General features: G+C 43.5%; 1 protein-coding gene and 1 long non-coding RNA gene across 2 annotated transcripts in view; both read left to right on the plus strand.

Moving 5' to 3' along the window:
* Positions 1-22,372, plus strand: part of LOC309387221 (guanine nucleotide-binding protein G(I)/G(S)/G(O) subunit gamma-10) — a 24,470-nt gene continuing 2,098 nt past the window's right edge. Inside the window, exons 1-2 of the mRNA XM_081943563.1 lie at positions 1-244; positions 21,733-21,864. Of these exons, the coding sequence (XP_081799689.1) occupies positions 164-244; positions 21,733-21,858 (207 nt within the window). The 5' untranslated portion in view covers positions 1-163 and the 3' untranslated portion in view covers positions 21,859-21,864. The remainder of the gene's footprint in view (positions 245-21,732; positions 21,865-22,372) is intronic.
* LOC309388049 lies at positions 11,936-14,543 on the plus strand. The gene is made up of 4 exons (XR_014174718.1): positions 11,936-12,156; positions 12,569-12,898; positions 13,129-13,425; positions 14,226-14,543. It is a non-coding gene; the product is annotated as an uncharacterized lncRNA (long non-coding RNA).

The following is a 22,372-nucleotide window of genomic DNA, read 5'->3' on the forward strand; positions in this document are numbered from 1 at the left end:
GCTGGAGTGCTGCTGCCTCCACCCCTTTTTGCGCTCCGTCCTTGCCACGGGAAGCGTCCAGGCTCGGGACCGGAGAGTGAGGGGGGGAAGGGGGCGCGGATTCGCTTGGGAGAGAGAGAGAGAAAGAGAGAGCCGCCGAGCGCTTACTCTACTCGCTGCCAGCATGTCTTCCAGCTCCAGCGTCAACACCCTGCAGCGTCTGGTGGAGCAGCTGAAACTCGAGGCCGGCGTGGAACGCATCAGGGTGAGCCGCCTTTCCCAAAAGCGGGGGGGGGGGGGAAAGGCGGGGGCTCTCTGCTTTCGGGCGAGGCGAGGAAGGACCGGGGCCGCTTCTCTTTCCCCACCGCACCCCCGCCCAGTGGCGGCATCACACAAGCCTCCCTTTGTCTTCTTTGCCGACTCGGAAGGCGGGGACGCTGGAGCTTGAGCGACCAAGCGCCGGGAAGGGAGGGAGGGAGAGAGAGAGAGAGGGAGGGCCGCTCTCGGCTCTTGTTTCTGGATCGGACGCGGGGCAGCAATGGTGATCTGGGCTTTGCTTTTTGTCCTCGGATCATCTTGATCCGCTGACGTTGGAGGTTTGAATGGGCGCTGGGAAGAAATCGGCCATTGTCGGTTGACGATCTAAGCGGGCTGGCGAAGGGCAGGGCAGGGTCCCCTCCTTTTTTGCGGGGGGGGGGGCGACATCATTGTAGCTTGATTTAGTCGCCTTGGCTTTCTTTTTCGCCTGGCTGGAATGGTGGCGGGTGGCTTAAAGGTTTCTCTTTTCCTGCTATTTTGAACATCGACGTCGAGGTGCTTTCCGACCAACCTCCTTCAGGGGAGGATTTTAGACTCTTGTCTGAACTGGCGTGTTGTAAAAGCCCGGGTGTTGATTTTTAAGGCATCTCCCCCCCCCCCCCCAAAGAGGGTGTGACTTCTGGTATAAAATGCAAAGGATCGGCCATCGTTGGCGTAGTTTGTAGTATCTTGATAGTATCCCGTACTACCGAGCGTTTCGAGTATAATGGAGTTGTAAAAAAAGGGGGGGGGGGTTAAAAATGAACCGGCCTTGATTACAATCCCTTTTGTGGCTGTAGGTAACACTTGTGCCTTTGTTTATAAGAGACAAAGTCTCCGATAGCTGCCTATCTTTTGCCAAAAATTCTATATTTTTCAAAGGACTTTAGCCAATACTCCATCCTCAGCCAATCTCATTCTTTGAATGGTTTTCATTTTATTTTCTGCCAAAGCAGAGTTTTAACACTTCTGTTCTCCTGGTTGACTCTTAGAATCTGTTTTTGGAATATACCTTAGTTCTCAAGAATCACTAATAGAAAGAGCTTTCTATTAATATGTGATCATGAGTATATTTATGTATATCGATGTTTAATTTCAAGAATGTAAGAGGTCTCTTGTAATTCTGCAGTACACAGAAATTGTGAACAAAATCAACGTGACACAGACTTTACACAGTTTTTCAGTATGAAAAGCTAATAAAAATAAAAGAAATCATCAATATCACTTTTGATAAATGGATAAGAAGCAGAAAATTTGAGTTGAAGGAGGTCATGTATAGATTATCTAATTTCAAGCAACACCCCCCTCCCCCAACATCACCACAATTATACCCATTTTCTACTTGAACACATCCACAGAAGAGGAGTAATTGTCAAACTGCTCTTATGAAGTTTGTCACATGGGTGGCAGTTCATTTAAAAGAACAGAATATTAAGTAAATTTGCTCCCATTGATGGAAGCATCTTCTGTCCATATTTTTTTTTTTTGGCTTGGAATTCTGCCAGTAAGAGAGGGTAGCAGAGGAGCCTGCAAGCTATGTTATTATCTGCCCCACCCTTCCCTGTTTTTTTTGCTGGTTGGCTCTTCTGGGCATCATCTATAAACAAAATACTTTGTAATTGAAATATGGTGAGGATTGCAGACCATGGTGAATAGGTACAATTAGATAATTAGAGGCTACTATGTGCTACGTGTATATATAAAACCAATTTGCGTAGCCGTTTTTTGTAAAGAGAAAGCTCTGTATCCCAGCAGTACATAAATGACTTGTTTGTTTAGCCTTTCGGATTACATTTTTTGGATGTCCTCCAGCGTCCCAGAATTCCCATGCTAGTTCAGCATTCTGACACAGTCAGTTTAGGGAAAGATGTAAACCTTGCATGACTGTTAAGCTAAGAATGCATTTTACTGTTTTCAGTGGGGTTCATGCTCTGCTTGTTAGAACTTTTATGGTTTATAGCTTTATTTGGTTTCAGCTCCCATGAATATATTCAAGAGGGTTCTCTTACATTGTGCTTTTGTTGCAAGGCAGCTTGCTTTATATTAGACATTTCCTCACATCTTCTTTTCTCCTCTTTAATTATTCCTTCACTGGAGCAATGATAGGGATATAATTTTGCTGTAATGGGAGGGGGGGTGGCAAAGAAGAAACAGGTTGAATGTATTAAGCATCCAATAACTTAGATGAACATTTTGTTTTAGAAAATGCCCATGTTTCTAAAATAAAAATAAGAAGGACATTCCAGTAAATGATCTGTCAGTACTATGATCCATGTATGCCTTGACCACTGAGGGAAAAACTCAACTAAAACGAGCGCATCTCCAAGCTACTGAAAGCGTGGTAGGTCCTGTTTCAATTAGTGAATGACATAGAGATAGGATAGGTTAACACATTTCCATCAGGGATTTGGAGGGAAAATATGAACTGATTCCAATTGAATCCAAACTCAGCCCATATGAGGGTGAAAAGAAGCTACAGACACCATCAAACATATCTTACCATACTATCCATTTTATGTTGATGATCAGCTGTTCCACAGTCGATTAAATATTCTGTCATTGCTCTCAGATTCAAATGTAGCCAAAGTGGAGCCAAGTGGAGCCAAATTCTGGCATATAATATGTAACCTGCACAGCAGTCTGTCTGATAAATCTGCTCACCTAATTACGTAGCTAATCCATATCATTTTTGTGTATCTGAGTGTTTTATGGATATCACTGACTGCAATAAAGATTCTATTTCAGAGATGGAGCAGGGACTTGCCTGCCCTCATTCTACTTCTCAAGGTTGGAATGGGACAATTTGCTACAGCCAATTCATGCGGCCAACTTACCACCACCAATTTGCCACAGAACAACTCACCAAAGCCCACTCACCGCGGGACAAGTGAACAATTGAATTTAATTATTTAAATTAAATCAAAAAATATTTCTAATTTTTGCCACTCACATTTCATTTTGCCCTTCTTTTGCATCCTTTCTTTAATGATTCTATTCCACCATTTCTTTGATATTAGTTTAACTCTTGAGCAAGTTGGGTGTGACAAGTTGTCCCATGGTGAGTTGGCCATCGCTAGTTATCCCATGGAAAGTTGGCCATAGTGATTTGGCTGTGGGAAGTTGGCCATGGTGAGTTGACTGTGGGAAGTTGGCCATGGTGAGTTGGCTATGGTGAGTTGGCTGTGGCAAGTTGCCATGGTGAGTTGGCTGTGGGAAGTTGGCCATGGTGAGTTGGCTGTGGGACATTGGCCATGGTGAGTTGGCTATGGCAAATTGGCCGTGGGAATTTGACCATGGTGAGTTGGCCGTGGCAAGTTGGCCGTGTGAGTTGGCTGTGGCAAGTTGGCCATGGGAATTTGACCATGGTGAGTTGGCCGTGGCAAGTTGGCTATGGTGAGTTGGCTGTGGCAAGTTGGCCTGGTGAGTTGGCTGTGGCAAGTTGGCCATGGTGAGTTGGCTGTGGCAGGTTGGCCATGGTGAGTTGGCTGTGGCAAGTTGACCTAGACCTCTGAAGGGCATTTGCTTATTGAAACTGAGGTAAGGATGACAGTAATACTTAAGGAACCTTTTCATCCCAATGGGATTGGAACTCCCACCTGTTTTTCTAGGGTTCAGGAGAAGAGCCTTCTTTGCTGTCCATCCTCTCCTGCCTTTTGGAACATCTTGCCCCTCTCCCCACCAGTGAGGTTGGCTCCCACTTTCCTGACCTGCAGGAGCTTGAAGAGCTGGCACTGCCAGTTGACTTGGAGGTCCAGCGGGGGAACGTTACACTGATAGTTTAATAACGGATCCCACCTCTTCCCATGCTCATCCTCCCTGTCTTTTATGTATAGTTGATAATTTGTAGTTTTATAGTTTTTGTATTGTTTTAGTCTTCTTTAACATGGTAAGTTGCCCAGACTCACCTCATGCTGCGATGGGTGGCAAACACATTTAATAAATAAATAAATAGAAATACAATGGAGCATTTCTATTCTTTAAAACATATTTATTCTTACAACAGCCCTGAGAGGTAGGCTTCACTAGCATGTATCAAAAAAGTCCATTATTGGTGGAAACAAAGGAGCTTTGTCATTGTTTTGCATCTGGAGTATAATTATTGATACGTGCCACTATTTAAAGTTTTGTGCTGGACCCTCCAGTCCCTCTCCAGTTCAGATTTGTTCTTTTGTACACGTATTGGAGAAAATTAAAATCCTCAAAAACAAATTTAAAAGAAGACTATCTTCTCTGTGTTTACCTCTTCGGCATCTCACGAAAACCAGAGAAGTAAAACAGAAAATCAAAGAGCTTGGCTCGAGTTTGTGCAGTCGCTCACGTTGACCCTGGCCTCTTTCCTGGCTGTGCTTCTACTCCTACTGCGACCCAATTTAAATTTAAACAGTGTTACAGATGTTAAGTCCAGGAGCATTTGTAATTCTGTAAGTATTTGCTAGAAAAATACTAACTAGTGGTTATGCAGTTGGAGAGCTGAGATATAAAGGTTCGGTCCAGTGGTGAAATTCAATTTTTTTTTTTACTACCGGTTCTGTGGGCATGGCAGGGGAAGGATACTGCAAAACCTCCATTCCCACCCTACTCTGGGGCCAGCCAGAGGTGGTATTTGCTAGTTCTCCGAACTATTCAAAATTTCCACTACCGGTTTTCCAGGACCTGTCAGAACCTGCTGAATTTAAAACCTGGTTCGGTCCTCCCCTATTCCTTCCCCCCATCACGCACACACACACACATCTTCTTCCCTTCCCTTCCCCCCCTTACTTAGAAATTCTGGTTCTACTTCTTTTATCTTTCTGGAAAAAAAAAATCCTATTACATCAGAGTTTTTGAACCTCAGCAACATTACACTGTATGGACTTGAACTCCCCAAATTCTCTAGCCAGCATGCTGGCTGGGAAATTCTGGGAGTTGATGTATGTCCACACAACTTAAGGTTGCTGTGATTGAGAAACAGTGCTCTATACGGAGAGTCTCCCACTCATTCCAAATGGTGAAGTCTTCCTTGACACACCTTGCTTTCAGATAACCCCCTTCAGAGGCCGCAGAAACATAGCTTTTGGTTCAGTTCTGCTGAATATTAGGCCCCCCTTAACCGGTGCTCACCCACATTTCTATTGTTGATAAAATTGATGTAAACCTGGCCCAGGGCAGAGGTGCCATTCAGCCAGTTCTGACAGGTTCTGGAGAACCGGTAGAGGAAATTTTGAGTAGTTTGGAGAGCTGGCAAATAGGCTGGCCCTGCCCCCCGCTGCCCCCCAGCTGATCTTCTTTTGTTGCCCTGAACAAGAGAACGGAGCTGGAAAGCAGGTTAGTGGGGTGGGGGAGGGAATGGGGATTTTGCAGTATCCTTCCCCTGCCATGCCTACAAAGCAACGCCCACAAACAGCGTCCACAGAACCGGTAGTAAATGTTTTTGAATCCCACCACCGGCCTAGGGGTACTATGTGATTATAGCTATCCCTTCAGATGTTAAATTAGTTATTGTTTGAATAGGACTCCTGATTTTATATTGCATGGTGTGGCTATCAGTTTCATTTTAAATAAAAATGGCTGCTGCTTTTACAGACCCATCTATCCTGTGCTGTAGGAGGGGTGGTGTGGCTGAATCATCCTAGGGGTTTTTTTTGTGGAAAATGTGCCAGGTCAGTTCAATTCAGTTCATGTCATCATGGTTAATGAGGCTGAAGAAACAAAGGCTATCTGTCTAGGGTGACAGATTGCAACATAAATAATACAGAAGCTTTCCCCATGGTTGTTATAAAAGACCAAAGATTTTTGCCATCAAAGCATTACAGGCCTGAAGATAGATAGGCTGCAGTTCGAGCAACCTGTTCTTCATTTGTGTTTTGACTTTTTTTCATCATTTTGATTACATTAAAATAAATAAGTTATAAACAGTGTCTGTGCTTCAGAAACAGGCAGCTGGATTCTGTAAAGAAATTTTGTAATAAGTGTTTACAAAATTGCCCTTCCAGAATGTTGGCTATCTAGATCCTTGAGTCATTTTATTTTTTCAGTGGAGATACCATAAACAAATATAATTGCTCCAGGTCGTCCTCAACTTATGACCCAATTGGGATTGGAATGTCAGTCACTAAGCAGTGTGGTCATTAAGTGAAGAATCATGCGACCAGGCCTGATTCTACCTCCGGCTTTCCGTGATAATTAAGTGAATCGCACAGCCATTAAGTGCATCTGACTCCCTAATTGAAGTTGTATGGTGTGAAGGTCACAAAATGCAATCACATAGCTGCAGGACACTGCATCGATCATAAATGCGAATGGGTTCCTGGTATCAGAATTGCAATCTCTTGATTGTAGGGCTGATGCAAAATAACATCATGAATAGGTCACAAATAACTTTCCCCCCCCAAGCCATTATAACTTTAAACCATTGTTAAATGAATGATTGTAAGTTGAGGATTACTTGTATAGGATTTATATTGGGCCAAGACGGATGAAATTCAGCCGAACCGGCCTGAACCGTTAGGGACGATTAGCATCAGTTCTCTGAAGTGGTGGCAAAAATATCTGGTGGCCCTGCCCATACCCGCCTGGTTACCCGGTCCCTGCTCTCCTGGTCCTTCCGGCAGCTCAACCTGCCCACCCAATCTGAACATTTCTCCCTCTGTTCACAGCAGAGCTGCTGCAGCCTGACCCTTTAAGGTAGAACCAGCAGGGGGGCTGGGAGGCATAAAGGGAGCAACAGTTCCGCTGTGAATGGAAGGAGAAAGTTTGGATTGTCTCTGCTGCATTTAACAGAGGCAGAGACAATCCAAATGTTTCTACCTCCGTTCACAGCAGATCTGCTGCTTCCTTTATGCCCCCCTACCACCCTCCCTCCCTGAGTCTACCTTAAAGGGACAGGTTGCAGCAGCTCTGCTGTGAACGGAGGGAGAAACATTAAGATACTTCGGCCCCCAGCAGGGAGGGGGCCAGGGGGGACCATAAAGAGAGCAGCAGCTCCGCTGTGAATGGACTCATACACACATTTTTTCCTACCAGGTTCTGTGGGCGTGGCTTGGCAGTGGTGGGGTCCTGTGACTGAGTGGGTGTGGCCATGACTGACATTGAGTTGGCCATGCCCATTCAGTCACAGGACCCCATCACCAAGCCCCGCCCACAGAACCAGTAGTAAAAATTTTGAATTTCACTACTGGGCTAAGGGCTATATTTAGTTGCAGAAAATATTTTGTTAGACCTATGCCAGTGAAGGCTAACCTTTTCCGGACCAAGTGCCCAAAGCGTGTGTGTGCATGCGTGAATGTGCATATGCATGCACCTCCAAAATGCAATGTACGTGCGGTCACCCTCATGCGTCCCGCCCCCTCTGCATGTGTACCCCCCCTCGCATGCACCCCGCTCTGCTGCACATGCACGGCAGAACTGAGCTGGGGTGATGGCTAGCACGCCCTCACAGAGGGGTCTGCGTGCCACCTCTGGCACGCATGCCATAGGTTTGCCATCACAGATCTGTGCCCATAATGGTTAGAAACAGAGATGATGGAGATTCTCCTCTATAGATTTACACATTTTCCCCACATCATAGCACATATCCATTCAGCCTTCTTCTCACTAACACGGAAGACTGATCTAAGAAGGAAGAAACCGGTTTCTAGAAGGGATGGTAGATGCACGATCAGTGCTTTATCCCTCGTGATTTCAATTAGCCATGGGGGATCCTCTGGGTTCCATTTATTGATTTAAAAGCAGTTTTGATTTGATCCCTGGAGCTTAGCCTTCAGAGACTGCTGATTTTATCGATGCCTTTTGCTGCACAATATGAAACCACACCAAACAACAGGAAATGTTTTTCACGAAGTACTTCAGGGTATCTTTATCTTATATGTTGTGTCCAAAAATAGGGAAGAAGGGTTATATTTTGGCTTCTTTGATAATTTTGTGTCGAAGTATCAATCTGATGGTTCAAGATTTGAGAATGCCCAAGTTCAAATACTGCTTCCAAGCAGTAGACCTGACTCTGCTACTATTTTATTTTTATTTTTTTTAGAAATTTTTAAATTGTTTTAATTAAACAAAAATACAAAAAAAAACATTCATTACATCTTATAAGCATGTCGATTGGTTACAAATGAATTTCGTACGTTACTATACATCATTCATATTTTTAATTTAAATATTAAAATTGACATATCTTTTAATTATCCGATGTCTTTCTAAAGTTGTTTCTCTTCTTAATTCCATCATCAAATCCATATCTTGACAGGGGGGTAGAGCTCCAGATCATCAAGTATATAATAATAGTCAGATTCACTTTTCCATGTTCCCTCCTTTCCACTTTCACTCATAGGTGCTCCATTATTATGTTCATCTGTTATCTTGTCTTTATCTTCTATATCTTCACTCTCTTCTTTAATTTTTGAGACTCCAGTCCCTTCATCTTTTATTGAGCCAAACAATAATCTATCTAACTTCTTATCAAACCTCTCAAATCCTTCCAATATCTTTAGAATTCCATCCAAAAAATCCTGGTAGCTTAGGGTTTCTTCATCTGTACATGAATGCATATTTCCCAGAAGAAAAGAAAAAGTTTAAAATCCACTGCCACTCTCGCCTTCAATATCTCTTTTATGTATAAAAATATTTTTGTTTTAAATTTGCTTAAACATAAGATCCTTTTAATTTTTTCAAAAAAAAGGGGGGGGTTCTATCTTTTCTTTCCCTTCCCTTGTCCAAAATATTCCACAAAAACACCTGCAAGAAAACAGTTCATGTCCTTGAGCCGGTATCCGTCTCTACAGACAAGCTGCAAACCCTCTAGTTACAATGTCAACAAACTCAGAGAAAATAGAGCAAAGGATACTTTGTTTCAAAAAGAGAAAAAAACCAAGTTCTGGCTTCCGAATGGCAGATTCAACTTTCTTTTATTCGTATCAAGTTTAAGGAAAACAAAAATCTCTAAGTGTCTTTAATAAAGTTTAATAATCAGTAAGAGGAATGATTATTAAAGTGAAAAAAGTTTTAGATCAGCCAAAAAATAAAGGTAGCACAGATTAGGAGAAAAAATCAATTCATTCAGTTAAGAGGAGAAACAGGAAGCATTCCAATCACTTCAATACACAAAACGCTGTTACATAGAAGAGGAAAAAAAACTTTCTAAGTTAGTCTAATAAAGATAAATTTCGCCGCTTTATTCTTTTGCTTAAAGGACTAATTTATCTTTTTAAAAAAATTTCTTTGGGCAATCATTCTCAAAGAAAAAAAATCTCACCAGCTGGACTCACTTTCACTGCCTTCTTTCTGGAGCCGTCTCCGACTTTGTCAGCCTGGGGGCTGTCTGTTTACCACCGGCTTGGAGAACTTCCCTTGGGTCGATCAGGGACTTTGCGGTGTCCTTGAGACCAGCAAGGATTTGTCTCCCTGTCACAGTCTCTTCAGGACGGTTTAGGTCCATATGGACCGTGCAGCTAGTAAAAGAATCAACGGCAGTCTCAGACTATCGAGACCGAACGTTGTGTCGTTGCGACGTCTGGCTCATTCTCCACTCTGCTACTATTTTAGATGCTTTTACTTTATATGCTTTATATGATTCAAAGTCTCCTCTTTGGTTTTAGCAAGTCTAAAAGTCTATGTGTTCTTGCCTCTTACTGCCACGAGGAGTGGCAATGGTTACTCATGACAATAAGTCATGAGTAACGGGGCAGCTTTTCTACAATGTCTGTTACTCACGGCCACTCTTGGAAAATTAATATCATATTGCGTATTAACCCTCAACTAAACCGAGAACTTCTACAGATAGTCCTTAACTTATGACCACAACTGAGTCCAAAATTTATGTTGCTAAGCAAGACATTTATTATGTGATTTTTGTCCCATTTTATGATTTTCAGCTGTTAAGGAAATCCCTATAGTTGTTAACTTAGTGACATGGTTGTTAAGTGAATCTGGCTTTCCCACCTGACTTGTCAGAAGTTCATGATCACATGACCGCGGGCACTGCAACTGTCATAAATATGAGTCACTTGATGAGTGTTTGTGATCCTGGGGATGCTGCAGTGGTTAATAAGTGTGAAAAATGGTCATAAATCCCTTTTTTCAGTGCTGTTATTAACTGTTGTAAGTCGATGATTACCTATATTAACTGAGGAACATGGTAAATTTGTTGGAGTAGAAGCTATATGAGGTTAAAACGATGGTCCTGGAAGTTTGGAAGGAAGGCAAAGTTATTTTTACAAACAATTTATGGAAAAAGTAATGGAATGATTTTTATGAAAGTTGATGCTTGGAACTTTGTCATGGAACTTTGTTTTTAAGGTATGTATGACAACTGCTACAGGATTATTCTGTGCTTAAAAGTGGAAAGGTTTGACGCTTCCCAGAGTGGAATTGGCTGGTGAGGATGATGGAACTGGCTGACATGGCTAAATTATCTTATTTGATTAGAGAAAAGACGTTTACATTTATGGATGACTGAACTCCCCTTATAGATTCTTGCATGAAACAGGAAAAAGGTGCATTTACTTAATTCAATTTATTTAGTTATTTATTTAATTGATATGCCGTATATTTCACTATCAAGCAACATTTGTGACTTGTGCTCTTTAATTAGAAAAAAAATGGATAGTAGCAAAATGTGAACTTTTTTGTGATAATTGAATAGGTAACTTCGTAATTATACTTTTATATACATGTATATATAAGTATATATCTGAGTGAGTGTGTGTGTGTGTATATATATATATGTATATGTTGTATTTGTGCTGATAAATAAAGGGAGACTAGTATAGATCTATTTCAAGCTATTTAGCTTTCATCAGCTAGCCATACCATCCATATATATATATACAACCAGGGATTGTAACACAAATACATATATACATATATGTATACACACACACACACACACACACACACACACAGAGATATACATACATACACCTACACCTACACACCATGTTTTCCCGAAAATACGACCTAAGTTGTATACAAACCCTAGCCCAAATTTCACGCCTGCACCTAATATAAGGGTCAGGGTTCCAAGTAATACTACTCCAAAATAAGCCCTAGTTAAGCCCCGCCACCATCTGGTTATACGAGGTAGAGTAAAGCACAGGCGTAAAAATCAAGCTGGGGTGGGAGTGGAACTGCCACACATGCCCCCGCACCGGCTTACCTTAGGACCGCCGCAACTGGGCCTCCCACACCCTGACACCTGTCGCACCACTGCCTAACAACTTCTGTGGTGTCCTGCCATGAGCAGCAGCACCAGGACCAGCATGATGAGCCTTATGGCCGTCTCAACAAACCCCATGGTATCCAACACTGGTGTGATGAGCCATGTGCTGTTTGGTCGCAAGCGGCTGTGAGCGGCCACAGAAATAATAGGGCAGCAGCGCAACAGGTGTAGGCATGGGATGCGTGGCTGCGGTGGTCCTAAGATAAGCGAGTAAGACATCTCCTGAAAATAAGACCTGGTGCTTATTTTGTGGCCAAAAAGAAAATAAGATTGGGTCTTATTTTGGGGGAAACCCAGGTGTGTATATATATATATTTGTATATACTAAAATTACTGTATATAAATGCTATATATACCATATACGAAAAGTATTCATATTTCCCATATTTACTTACGTGTAAGCCAATCTGGTTACAATGTGCTATGGTGATGTGATTGCCCCTTGGAACCTCTTGCTGACTTCCCTATTGATTTGCTTGTCAGAAGCTGGAATTGAAAGTCACTAATGGCGATAATGAGATTGCTATGATGTAATTCATGCTGATTGCTGAGTGCCCAATTCACAAGTATGTGACTGTAGGGAAACTGCAACAGTTGGAACTTTGAGGACCTCTTGTAAATTCCTGTTGTTCAGCAATGACATAACTTTGAAAAGTTGGCCATTGATTGAGGATTACCTATATGTAGTAAGTATAATATTGATCAGATTCAGCTTTTTTTAAAATATTGGGGTATATTCTTCCCAGCTTCGAAGTCCTGGAATCAGCAGCCAAGGGATTTCCCATTAGGCCTTGTAAACTTTGAAATGCAATGTAGTGTTTCACTAATTGCAATGGCCATAGCTGTACCGCAACTGCAATTATTATTTTCAGAGCTATTGTCATGAGCCACACTTCTATGGTGCTCAGATTTATTATTGCTGCAACATAAGCTCTGCAGAAGAAATGCATTTCAATTTTGAGAGCTTTGTTGCAAGTGCTCTGTTGTGTATTAAAATTCTTTCCTGGGATTGGAAGCTGGTCTAATTGCTTTGGAGACCTATGGGCAGCTTTGCCTCCTGAAATATTGTTAATGTTTTTTTTTTTTTGACTTTTCTAGTTTTCTACGACAATCTGTGAAAATGCCTGCTATATAAGCATTACCATCGATTTAAAATATTATGAATTATGAATACCATCTGCCTTTGCTTGGCCCTTAGATAGCCTGTTCTGAGTTGAAGCAAAGTCCCATAACATGCATGACCTATGTTCCCGGGTGAAGAAAACTTGTTTGCCAAGGATGTAGCAAACATTCTCCTGCCTGTCCCATGGGAAGAGCTTTTATTCTTTCCCATTGCAGTGTTTTACCATTTCTTCAGTCACATCCCTGCATAAGAACAATTCTGCCTCTTGCTTACTAGAAGAAATAGAAAACCTCCCATGGCTTATGGTAAGCTGCCCTAATGATGTCTTTTAAAACCCTCTCTCATACCAACTCGGAGGAAGAGATTGTTCTCCTTTTAGCTGATAGGTCACCAGTTATCTCCAAGACCGATTTAATGCAATTGCTCTTGCTATCAGATACAGACTCTTAGCAGTTTTGGTTACTGTGATACTTCTTATTTAGTAGTTGCTTATTACATTCAGTTATCCATAATGAGCTTTTCTGTTTTCCAATAGGTTTGTTTTGATCTTTGGCCGTAAAATAACTACATGTTCTTGATCTCACTACAATGCCATCCAGATATCCTGCTCTGTCCCTAGATGACCTTGGAGCTAGATCAAGTACAGTATACAAGTTTATTTTTAAGATCAGTGTCTCTTTGAGAGCCTTGTTCAGTCATTATGTTGAGCTACGGTGGCACAGTGGTTAGAGTGCAGTACTGCAGGCTACATCTGCTGATTGCTGGCTGCCTGCAAATTGGCAGTTCAAATCTCACCAGGCTCAAGGTTGACTCAGCCTTCCATCCTTCCGAGGTGGGTAAAATGAGGACCCAGATTGTTGGGGGCAATATGCTGACTCTGTAAACTGTTTAGAGAGGTCTGAAACAAACCACTGTAACGTGGTATATAAGTCTAAGTGCTATTGCTATTGTTAGCTTAGAGTGGGGAATGGGAACTATTTTGAATTGATGGCTCTCCTCTTGGGTTTTGCATTGACCGGATTGAAAGGAGAAATTTGTGATTTGGAATGTGTGGTGGCTCTCATAGCAGCTCCATAAGAACCTATGAGCCTTTCAAGAGCAATTGCGGGGGAGTCAAATACATAATTATAGCCGGTACAACTGCACAGTTGAAGCCCCATACCTTTTTCATGTATGTTGCATGTGTTGCATACACTTAAAAGGAGCAGGCTTCTAATGTGTAGTCATCATATTTATTTTTTAAAAACCTATGAAAGTATGTCCGTTGCTTTTTGGGCATGCAAGAAAAGACACCTTTGGTTGAAGGAGAAGCCAACAGATGCTCTTTGGCGCTTTAAGATATTCTAAATTATCTTTTTTTACCTTTGAATCCAGATAACTGAACAAACTTATGGCTTTCTTTTTAAGAGTGGGAAGAATCAAGATTGAATTAGCAAATCTACACCAAACTCTTTATATTGCATTTTTAGATATACATAGATCTACAGACATGGGGATTCCCCCACCCAAAAAACCCTAATTGCAGTGTGGAGATTTTTTATCTTAGTAGAGTATGTCGATCATATGAAAACAAAACTGTTTCTTCCTTCTCCAGTTGAAATACTCTTCTCTATATTATCATTTCCCTTCTAGATTTTTACATGAAGATATCTCATGGAATTATCAGAATTACAGCTAATTGTCGGTTGGTTTTTCCTGATAAACATCAGCTTATTTTGTTTGCGTTTCATTGAATGATCAGCATTGAGGCAAGCATGGCAGAACCATTTAATTTTGAAATAATATCCAGGAAATTTTCAGACAATTTATCAGTAATAAGTAGTATATCTGATTGTATAGAATTTTTTTTTGTGCATTCCTCACTGAAATGAATGGGAATTGTACAAAAGCAGCACTGGGCTTTGGTTGAATGCTAATGCTAATTTGTGTTTCTGAAAAATAATGTGTAAACTAGGGAAAAAGTCTCTCCCCCCCCCAAAGCAGTCATTGCCTTTTGTGTAAAAAAAAAGAAAGCACCAGTGCATGGATTCAAGCTTTCCATAAACAAAACAAATCAATAACTTCTAACTAATGCTTATATTAGATATTTTTTGTTAAATATTATAAATTAAATATATTAAATATTAAATGTTCTACAGTAATAATATCGAGAGTTCAAAGCATTCAAATTTAGTACACTATTAAACATTCTTATAGCTCTTATAGGCTCAGTGGCTAAGACACTGAGCTTGTCGATAGAAAGGTCAGCATTTCGGCAGTTCAAATCCCTAGTGCCGTGTAATGGAGTGAGCTCCCATTATTTGTCCCAGCTTCTGCCAACCTAGCAGTTCGAAAGCACATAAAAAATGCAAGTAGAAAAATAGGAGCCACCTTTGGTGGGAAGGTAACAGCGCTCCGTGCGACTTCAGCATTTAATCATGCCAGCCACATGACCACAAAGACGTCTTCGGACAGCGCTGGCTCTTCAGCTTTGAAACAGAGATGAGCACCGCCCCCTAGAGTCAGGAACGAGTAGCACATATGTGCAAGGGGAACCTTTACCTTTACCTTATGGCTCATACCCACTTCCATCTACCAGAAAAAATGATTGAAAAACACAGTACAGGGCACTGTCAATCTAATATAGAATCCTGGCCAGATCGTTTGCTAATAAAAATGCAAGGTTTTCCCTCAGCATTTTCCTGTGAATTAGACATAATTGGGAGTAATTAATCTAATGGCTGCAGATGGCTACAAATGTTGCTTTGGATGCTTTCAAAGATTTATTTGAGAGGAGCTCATGCTTACTTCCAAAAGCATTCATTTCGGCCTTTTTGATCGAGTCCTTAAATTGGTCTTTCTGGTTTTTTCCCCTCCTCTCTGTCTTTTTAGCCAATTATAGTTATCAATTCAAGTGGAGCAAGGTTGAAATACAGACACAGGCACAAATGTATGCATCTCTCCTTCATGCACATAAGCATTGTCTGTGAGTGAGGCATCACCTTCATTGTTCCAGGGGGAGTTTGCATTTTACGCTGCTTTTGTTTACTTCGTCTAAATAAATAATTTAGGATTGTTCATTTTTAGATAAATGAAATAAAAATATTATTTTGACAAACCAACCGCCACACCCTCCAGCCATAAACGGGTATAATGTGTTGTGTTTATTTATTTGGTGATCTCACCTGAGTTGCACTAGGTGTTGTGATTCAGATGCTCTTCCCCTCATAATGTGGTACCAATCCCTTTGTAAATCTGTGAGAGCGTTTTCATGCCAACATGTCCTTTCCTACTGCTGGCTCTAGTTCAGGTGTGTCAAACTCAAGGCCTAGGGGCAAGATCCGGCCCATGGGATGCTTAGACCTGGCCTGTGGGACCACCCTGGAAACAGTGAGGAAGGGCCACCTGGCTCTCCTGAGCTCCGTTTTTGCTGGCAGAGGGTTGCAGGAGGCCAGAAACGGAGCTTGGGAGCCCATTTGCGTTGCAGGCTGCCACAGGCGCCCCGACATGAGTGACATTGAGCAGACCACACTCACTCTGGCCACCCACTCCCCCCAAGGTCAAACACCACCCTGATGCGGCCCTCAATGAAATCGACACCCCTGCTCCAGATGAAGCATTGTCCTTAGAGTTGACATTTCCAGGTTAGTTCCTTGTGTTTGGATTCTGATGACATTTATTCTTATTTGAATACTCATGAAACCAACTCTGAGACTTTAAGTAATAACTTGCAGCCATAACTGACCAATAACAGCCATACTTGACTAACATAGAGCAGAGTAAGAGTGACAATCCCTGATGTAAAGGTGAAATAATGGATATAATTATATCAGAAAGGTATATAGTTGGTAGTAGTATCTCAGATGTGTAAGAGTCTCCTAGTGGTTTGCTTGGTATGTTTCTGATGTGATTTTTAAAAAATATCTAGACTTTTAAGAGGGCTCATCTTTCTTATTTTTTAAGCATTCAAAAGCTGAAGCTTTTTCATTTCAAAACAAACAGATGCCTAAGCCTGTGTTTTACTTATTTTTTTCCCCAACCCAACAACATATTGGAAAGAAATTATATAGAAGGGTTCAAGATTGTTTATGATCATCTGTCTGCAGGACAATTATCCAAAACCTGAACAGATCAGGAAGGGGACTGATTTACAAAGGGGAGATCAATTTTGAAATGGCTGAATTACCCAGGGAACTGTACAGGGAAATTTTTCTCTAAATTTCCCTAATACATCCCTTTGGCAATTAAGGAGTGGCTTCAAATGTTGGTGACTGTTCCATCCTGAGCCCTCTTTGTGCCAGAATGGGACACCTTGCCGCAGCCAACTCGCTGCAACCAACTCATCATGACCAACTTGGTACGACTAAGCAGCCAATTTACCATGGGACAACTCACCATGGCCAACTCACTGCAGCAAAACTCACTGTGGGACAATTTAACAACTCAATTTATTTAAAATGAATACAAATTATTTTTTGTCATTCACATTTCATTCTGTCCCTCCTTTAGCATCCTTTCTTTAATGATTCTATTTTACCATTTCTTTGATATTAGTGTAACTCTTCTCCCATGGCAAGTTTTCCTGTGGTGAACTGGCCATGGCAAGTGGTCCTGCGGCAAATTGGCTGTGGTAATTTGGACCTGGTGAGTTGTCTGTGGCCAGTTGGCCACCGGGAATTGTCATAGACCACTTTGTGCTGAGCATATTCCGCCCAACCCTGTACTTCCTAGTGTCTGCATTGATTGATTGATTTTGTGTCATCAAGTCTGTGTTGACACTCAGCAGCTACATTGATGGATTTTCTCCAGGACTATTCGCACCCCTCTCCCCAATCTAGTTCTTCTGGTCTTGTAAAGGATGACTCCCTGCCTCTGTAATTGAGTCCCCATGCCTACATAGAGATATTCATTTATTAAATACTATTGTTTTGTTTATTAAACTTATTCCTATATTGTCACGATGAAAGAAAAAGTTTCAGCAGCTTACAGAGAAAGCATGTTCTACATGTCACTGCGTGTAGGAACGATGACGGAGCCAGGTCACCAGGTGGGGTCTTGAGCAGAAGGAGCAGAGAGGAGGAGGGGGGAGAGGATACCATTCCTATACAGGGCTCCTTGATTCCAACAGTCGTAGGGAGGGGCAGATACGAGGACAGATTAACAACTCGCAGTCGGTTGGGAGACCGTGGGTGCTGGTTACACCCGGTCGCTTGTACCAACCCCCGCGTTCTAGGTGGTCAGGATCTGCAGGCCCAGGGCCTGAGGCTGCTGTTATGCAATGCGAGGTCCGTTATCAATAAGGCCCCCCTCATTCATGATCTAATTTTGGAGGGGGAGCCGGACCTCGCGGGAATAACGGAAACATGGTTGGGCCTCGAGGGAGGGTTACCCCTCGTGGAAATGTGCCCACCAGGTTACCAAGCATTTCACCAGCCCCGGGCCCGGGGAAGGGGCGGTGGGGTAGCAGTGATTATCCGGGAGGACTTAGAGCCGAGGGAGTCCACTGTGCCACAGACGTCCGGATGTGAATCCCTTGTTGTGAAATGGGGCCCTGGGAGGCAGTTGGGCCTGCTGATAGTATACCTGGCTCCCCGCCATACATCAGCGACCCTGCCTGAGCTCCTCGAGCTGATCTCATCGGTGGCGGTTGAGACCCCCAAACTTTTAGTGATGGGGGATTTTAACCTGCCGTCGGTGGGAGAAGCATCAGAGGAGGTTCGGGAGTTCATGGCTTCCATGACAGCCATGGACCTGACTCAAATGATTCAGGGCCCGACACACGAGGGAGGTCACACCTTGGACCTCGTTTTTGTCTCTCGCCAGTGGCTGAGTGATCTGGGAGGAGTGAATTTAACCATCACTCCTCTATCATGGTCAGATCACTCACTCCTCCGACTTGACTTCCCTGGTGCTACCCCTCGCTGCGGGGAGGCGGAACCGGAAAACACTAGATGGTTCCGCCCCAGGCGCTTGATGGAACCAGACAGGTTCCAGACGGAGCTTGGGCCACCTCCTGCAGCCCTGACCCGCCCTCGGGTAGAGGACCTGGTGGCCGTGTGGAATAATGCGACTACCGGGGCCTTGAACCGGGTGGCGCCTTTGCGGCCTCTCCGGTGGCAACGATCCACCCTGGCTCCTTGGTTCACCGAGGAGCTAAGGGTGATGAAGCGCCGCAAGAGATGCCTAGAGAGTCGTTGGAGATCCTCCCGATCCGAATTTGACCGAGCACAGGTACGAGCCCATTTAAGGACGTACCTAGTGGCATTGAGAACGGCCAAACGTCAATATTGTGCCGCTCTCATTGCATCCGCAGAGAACCGCCCTGCCGCCCTGTTTCGGGTGTCCCACTCCCTTCTGTTTCAGAGGCCGCGGGAGGCCCCTCTACAGAGTAGGGCAGAGGAGTTTGGGAAATATCTGCTGGATAAAGTCGCTCAAATCCGGAAGGATTGGGTCCCCTTCAGTGGCCCAGTCGAGACGCCAGTGGCGAGTCTTGAGAAACCTTCTTGGGAGGAGTTTGACTTGGTTGTCATCGAGGATTTGGACAGATTGCGTGGACGACTGCGACCTACCACATGTTTGCTGGACCCGTGTCCCTCCTGGCTTGTACTGGCTTCCTGGGAGGTTACACGCGACTGGCTCCTGGACCTAGTGAACGCTTCGTTGGGTGAGGGGTCTCTCCCGGCCGCCTTGAAAGAGGCGGTGGTGAGACCCTTGCTCAAGAAGCCTTCCCTGGACCCTACGGAGCTGGCCAATTATCGTCCTGTCTCCAACCTTCCCTTTTTGGCGAAGGTTGTAAAGAGTGTGGTGGCTTCTCAGTTCCCACGACATCTGGAGGAGAATGATTATCTAGACCCGCGCCAGTCCGGCTTTCGCCCTGGGAACAGCACAGAGACGGCCTTGGTCGCGTTGGTAGATGATCTCTGGAGGGCCAGAGATAGGGGTTGTTCCTCTATCCTGGTCCTATTAGACCTCTCGGCGGCTTTTGATACCATCGACCATGGTATCCTGTTGCACCGACTGGAGGGGTTGGGGGTCCGGGGCACCGTTTTGCGGTGGTTCGGCTCCCACCTCTCCGGCCAGACGCAACGTGTGTTGGCAGGGGAGCAGAGGTCGACCCTAAGCCCCCTTACTTGTGGGGTGCCACAGGGATCGGTCCTCTCGCCGCTCCTGTTCAACACATACATGAAGCCGCTGGGTGAGATCATCCGTGGTTTCGGGGTGGGATATCATCTGTACGCTGATGATACTCAGCTGTACATTTCCACCCCGAACCACCCCAACGAGGCCATCGAAGTGATGTCCCGGTGTGTGGAAGCCGTATGGGTCTGGATGGATGACAACCGACTCAGGCTCAACCCTTCCAAGACGGAGTGGCTGTGGGTTCCGGCCCCCCGGTTCAACCAGATAATTCCATCTCTGGCCATTGGGGGCATTCAACTCGCCCCCGTGGAGCGGGCGCACAATTTGGGCGTCCTCCTGGATGCCAGGCTGTCCATGGATGAACATGTGACAGCCGTGGCCAGGGGGGCATTCCACCAGGTTCGCCTGGTGCGCCAATTGCGCCCCCTATTGGACCGGGACGCCTTACGCACAGTCACCCATGCGCTGGTGACGTCTCGCCTGGACTACTGTAACGCTCTCTACATGGGGCTTCCCTTGAAATGCGCTCGGAGACTGCAGTTGGTCCAGAATGCGGCCGCGCGGGTGATTATGGGGAGTACCAAGTACTCCCATGTGACACCTCTCCTGCGCGAGCTGCACTGGCTTCCTGTGGTCTATCGAGTGCGTTTCAAGGTTTTGATTACGATCTTTAAAGCGCTCCATGGCTCAGGACCTAGTTACCTGCGGGATCGTATTCTGCCCCATACATCCCTACGACCTATCCGCTCGCACAGAGAGGGACTTCTCCAGGTGCCGTCTACCAGACAGTGCCATGGGGCGGCGCCTAGGAGCAGAACCTTCTCTGTGGCGGGCCCAGCCCTGTGGAATGACCTCCCCCCGGATATTAGGACCACTACTGACCTCCGCTCCTTCCGTGTCAAGCTCAAGACCCACCTTTTCCAAATAGCTGGCCTGGCTCGACCATAACTTCGTAACGCTCCTGATGGGTTTTTTAATTTAGTAATTTTATCTAAGGGGATTTTAAATTGTATTTTTAACTGTCTTGCACTTATAAGTCAATCCTCCTCTATGCACATATGTATATGTCTTTGTTCTTTTGTATATATGTTTGTCTCATGTGTATTTTTATCCGTTTGATTGTACGCCGCCCCGAGTCCTTCGGGAGAGGGTTGCGGCTAATCAAATATTATTATTATTATTATTATTATTATTATTATTATTATTATTATTATTATTATTATTATTATTATTATTATTATTATTAAATATTATTATTATTATTATTATTATTATTAAATATTATTATTATTATTATTATTATTATTATTATTATTATTATTATTATTATTATTATTATTATTATTATTATTATTAATAATAATAATAATAATAATTGTTTGCTAGCCGAACTGATGAGTTACTGCGCAGGTCATAGGCCTTATCAGCAATGATTTACTGCGCATGCTTCTGAACACGTTTCATATACATCACACATTCCAGAGACTTCTTTCCTTTTGATCTTCGGTTCGTCTGCCAAGAAGGTGGACGATAATTGCTCTTGCCACAATGTAACAATTAGATAGATTTGTTTATTTTCTTATTTTTGTATTAAAGCTTGTTTTTAATTAGAACATGTTCTCGGTTTTTTATTTTCGCTTTTTCTGAAGATATGCTGTTTGGAAAGCCATCGATTCTAGACCTCGTTAGCTCAGGGTGAAATTTTTCCCCTGACACTACATGCCTTACAATTGTTCCCTGGCCCTTTTTAAAAAAGTAATCAATCTAGCCTTCCAGCTGTAGTGTTCAGCTAGCACTCCTTAGCCAGTGTTACTTCAAGATGGAAGGTCTCCATCTTCCATTCTGAAGCAGCCCGGCTACAAATATAGAAAAGTAAGCATAGCATAGCTGTTGAATCTTCAGATAATACCAGTTACTTCACTTTTGAGAAATATAGGTCCACCAGGACTTTCATGCCAACCTCTTAAAAAAAAAAAAAAAACCAGTTGCCTTTCATTTTCTTGTGCTTCCTCTTATCCAGGTCTCTCAGGCAGCTGCAGAGCTTCAGCAGTATTGTATGCAGAATGCTTGCAAAGATGCTTTGCTTGTTGGAGTTCCAGCTGGAAGCAATCCATTTCGAGAGCCCAGGTCCTGTGCGTTGCTCTGAAGACGGGTAGGTATAAGTCCATGGCTTTGTCAAATAGTGCTCTCTCGCTCTCTCTCTCTCTCTCTCTCTCTCTCTCTCTCTCTCTCTCCCCTCTCTCTCTCTCTCTCTCTCTCTCTCTCTCTCTCTCTCTCTCTCTCTCTCTCTCTCTCTCTCTCTCTCTCTCTCTCTCTCTCTCTCTCTCTAATATAGCAATAGCAATTCGCTTATATATTGCTTCACAGAGTTTCATAGCCCTCTCTAAGTGGTTTACAGAGTCCACATATTGCCCCCAACAATCTGGGTACTCATTTTACCGACCTGGAAAGGATGGAAGGCTGAGTCAACCTTAAGCCTGGTGAGACTTGAACTGCCAAACTGTTGGCACTTGGTAATCAGCAGATGTAGCCTGCAATATTGCATTCTAACCACTGCGCCGCCACGACTCTTGTTATATTTATGGAGTTGATTTGCACAAATTTGGGGACTTTTGTGCTACATCCCTTTAATTTTTTCCTAAAAACATGAGCTAACAATA

The sequence above is a fragment of the Natrix helvetica genome, assembly GCF_964273705.1.
Source record: "Natrix helvetica genome assembly, chromosome: 2".
Lineage (NCBI taxonomy): Eukaryota > Metazoa > Chordata > Lepidosauria > Squamata > Natricidae > Natrix > Natrix helvetica.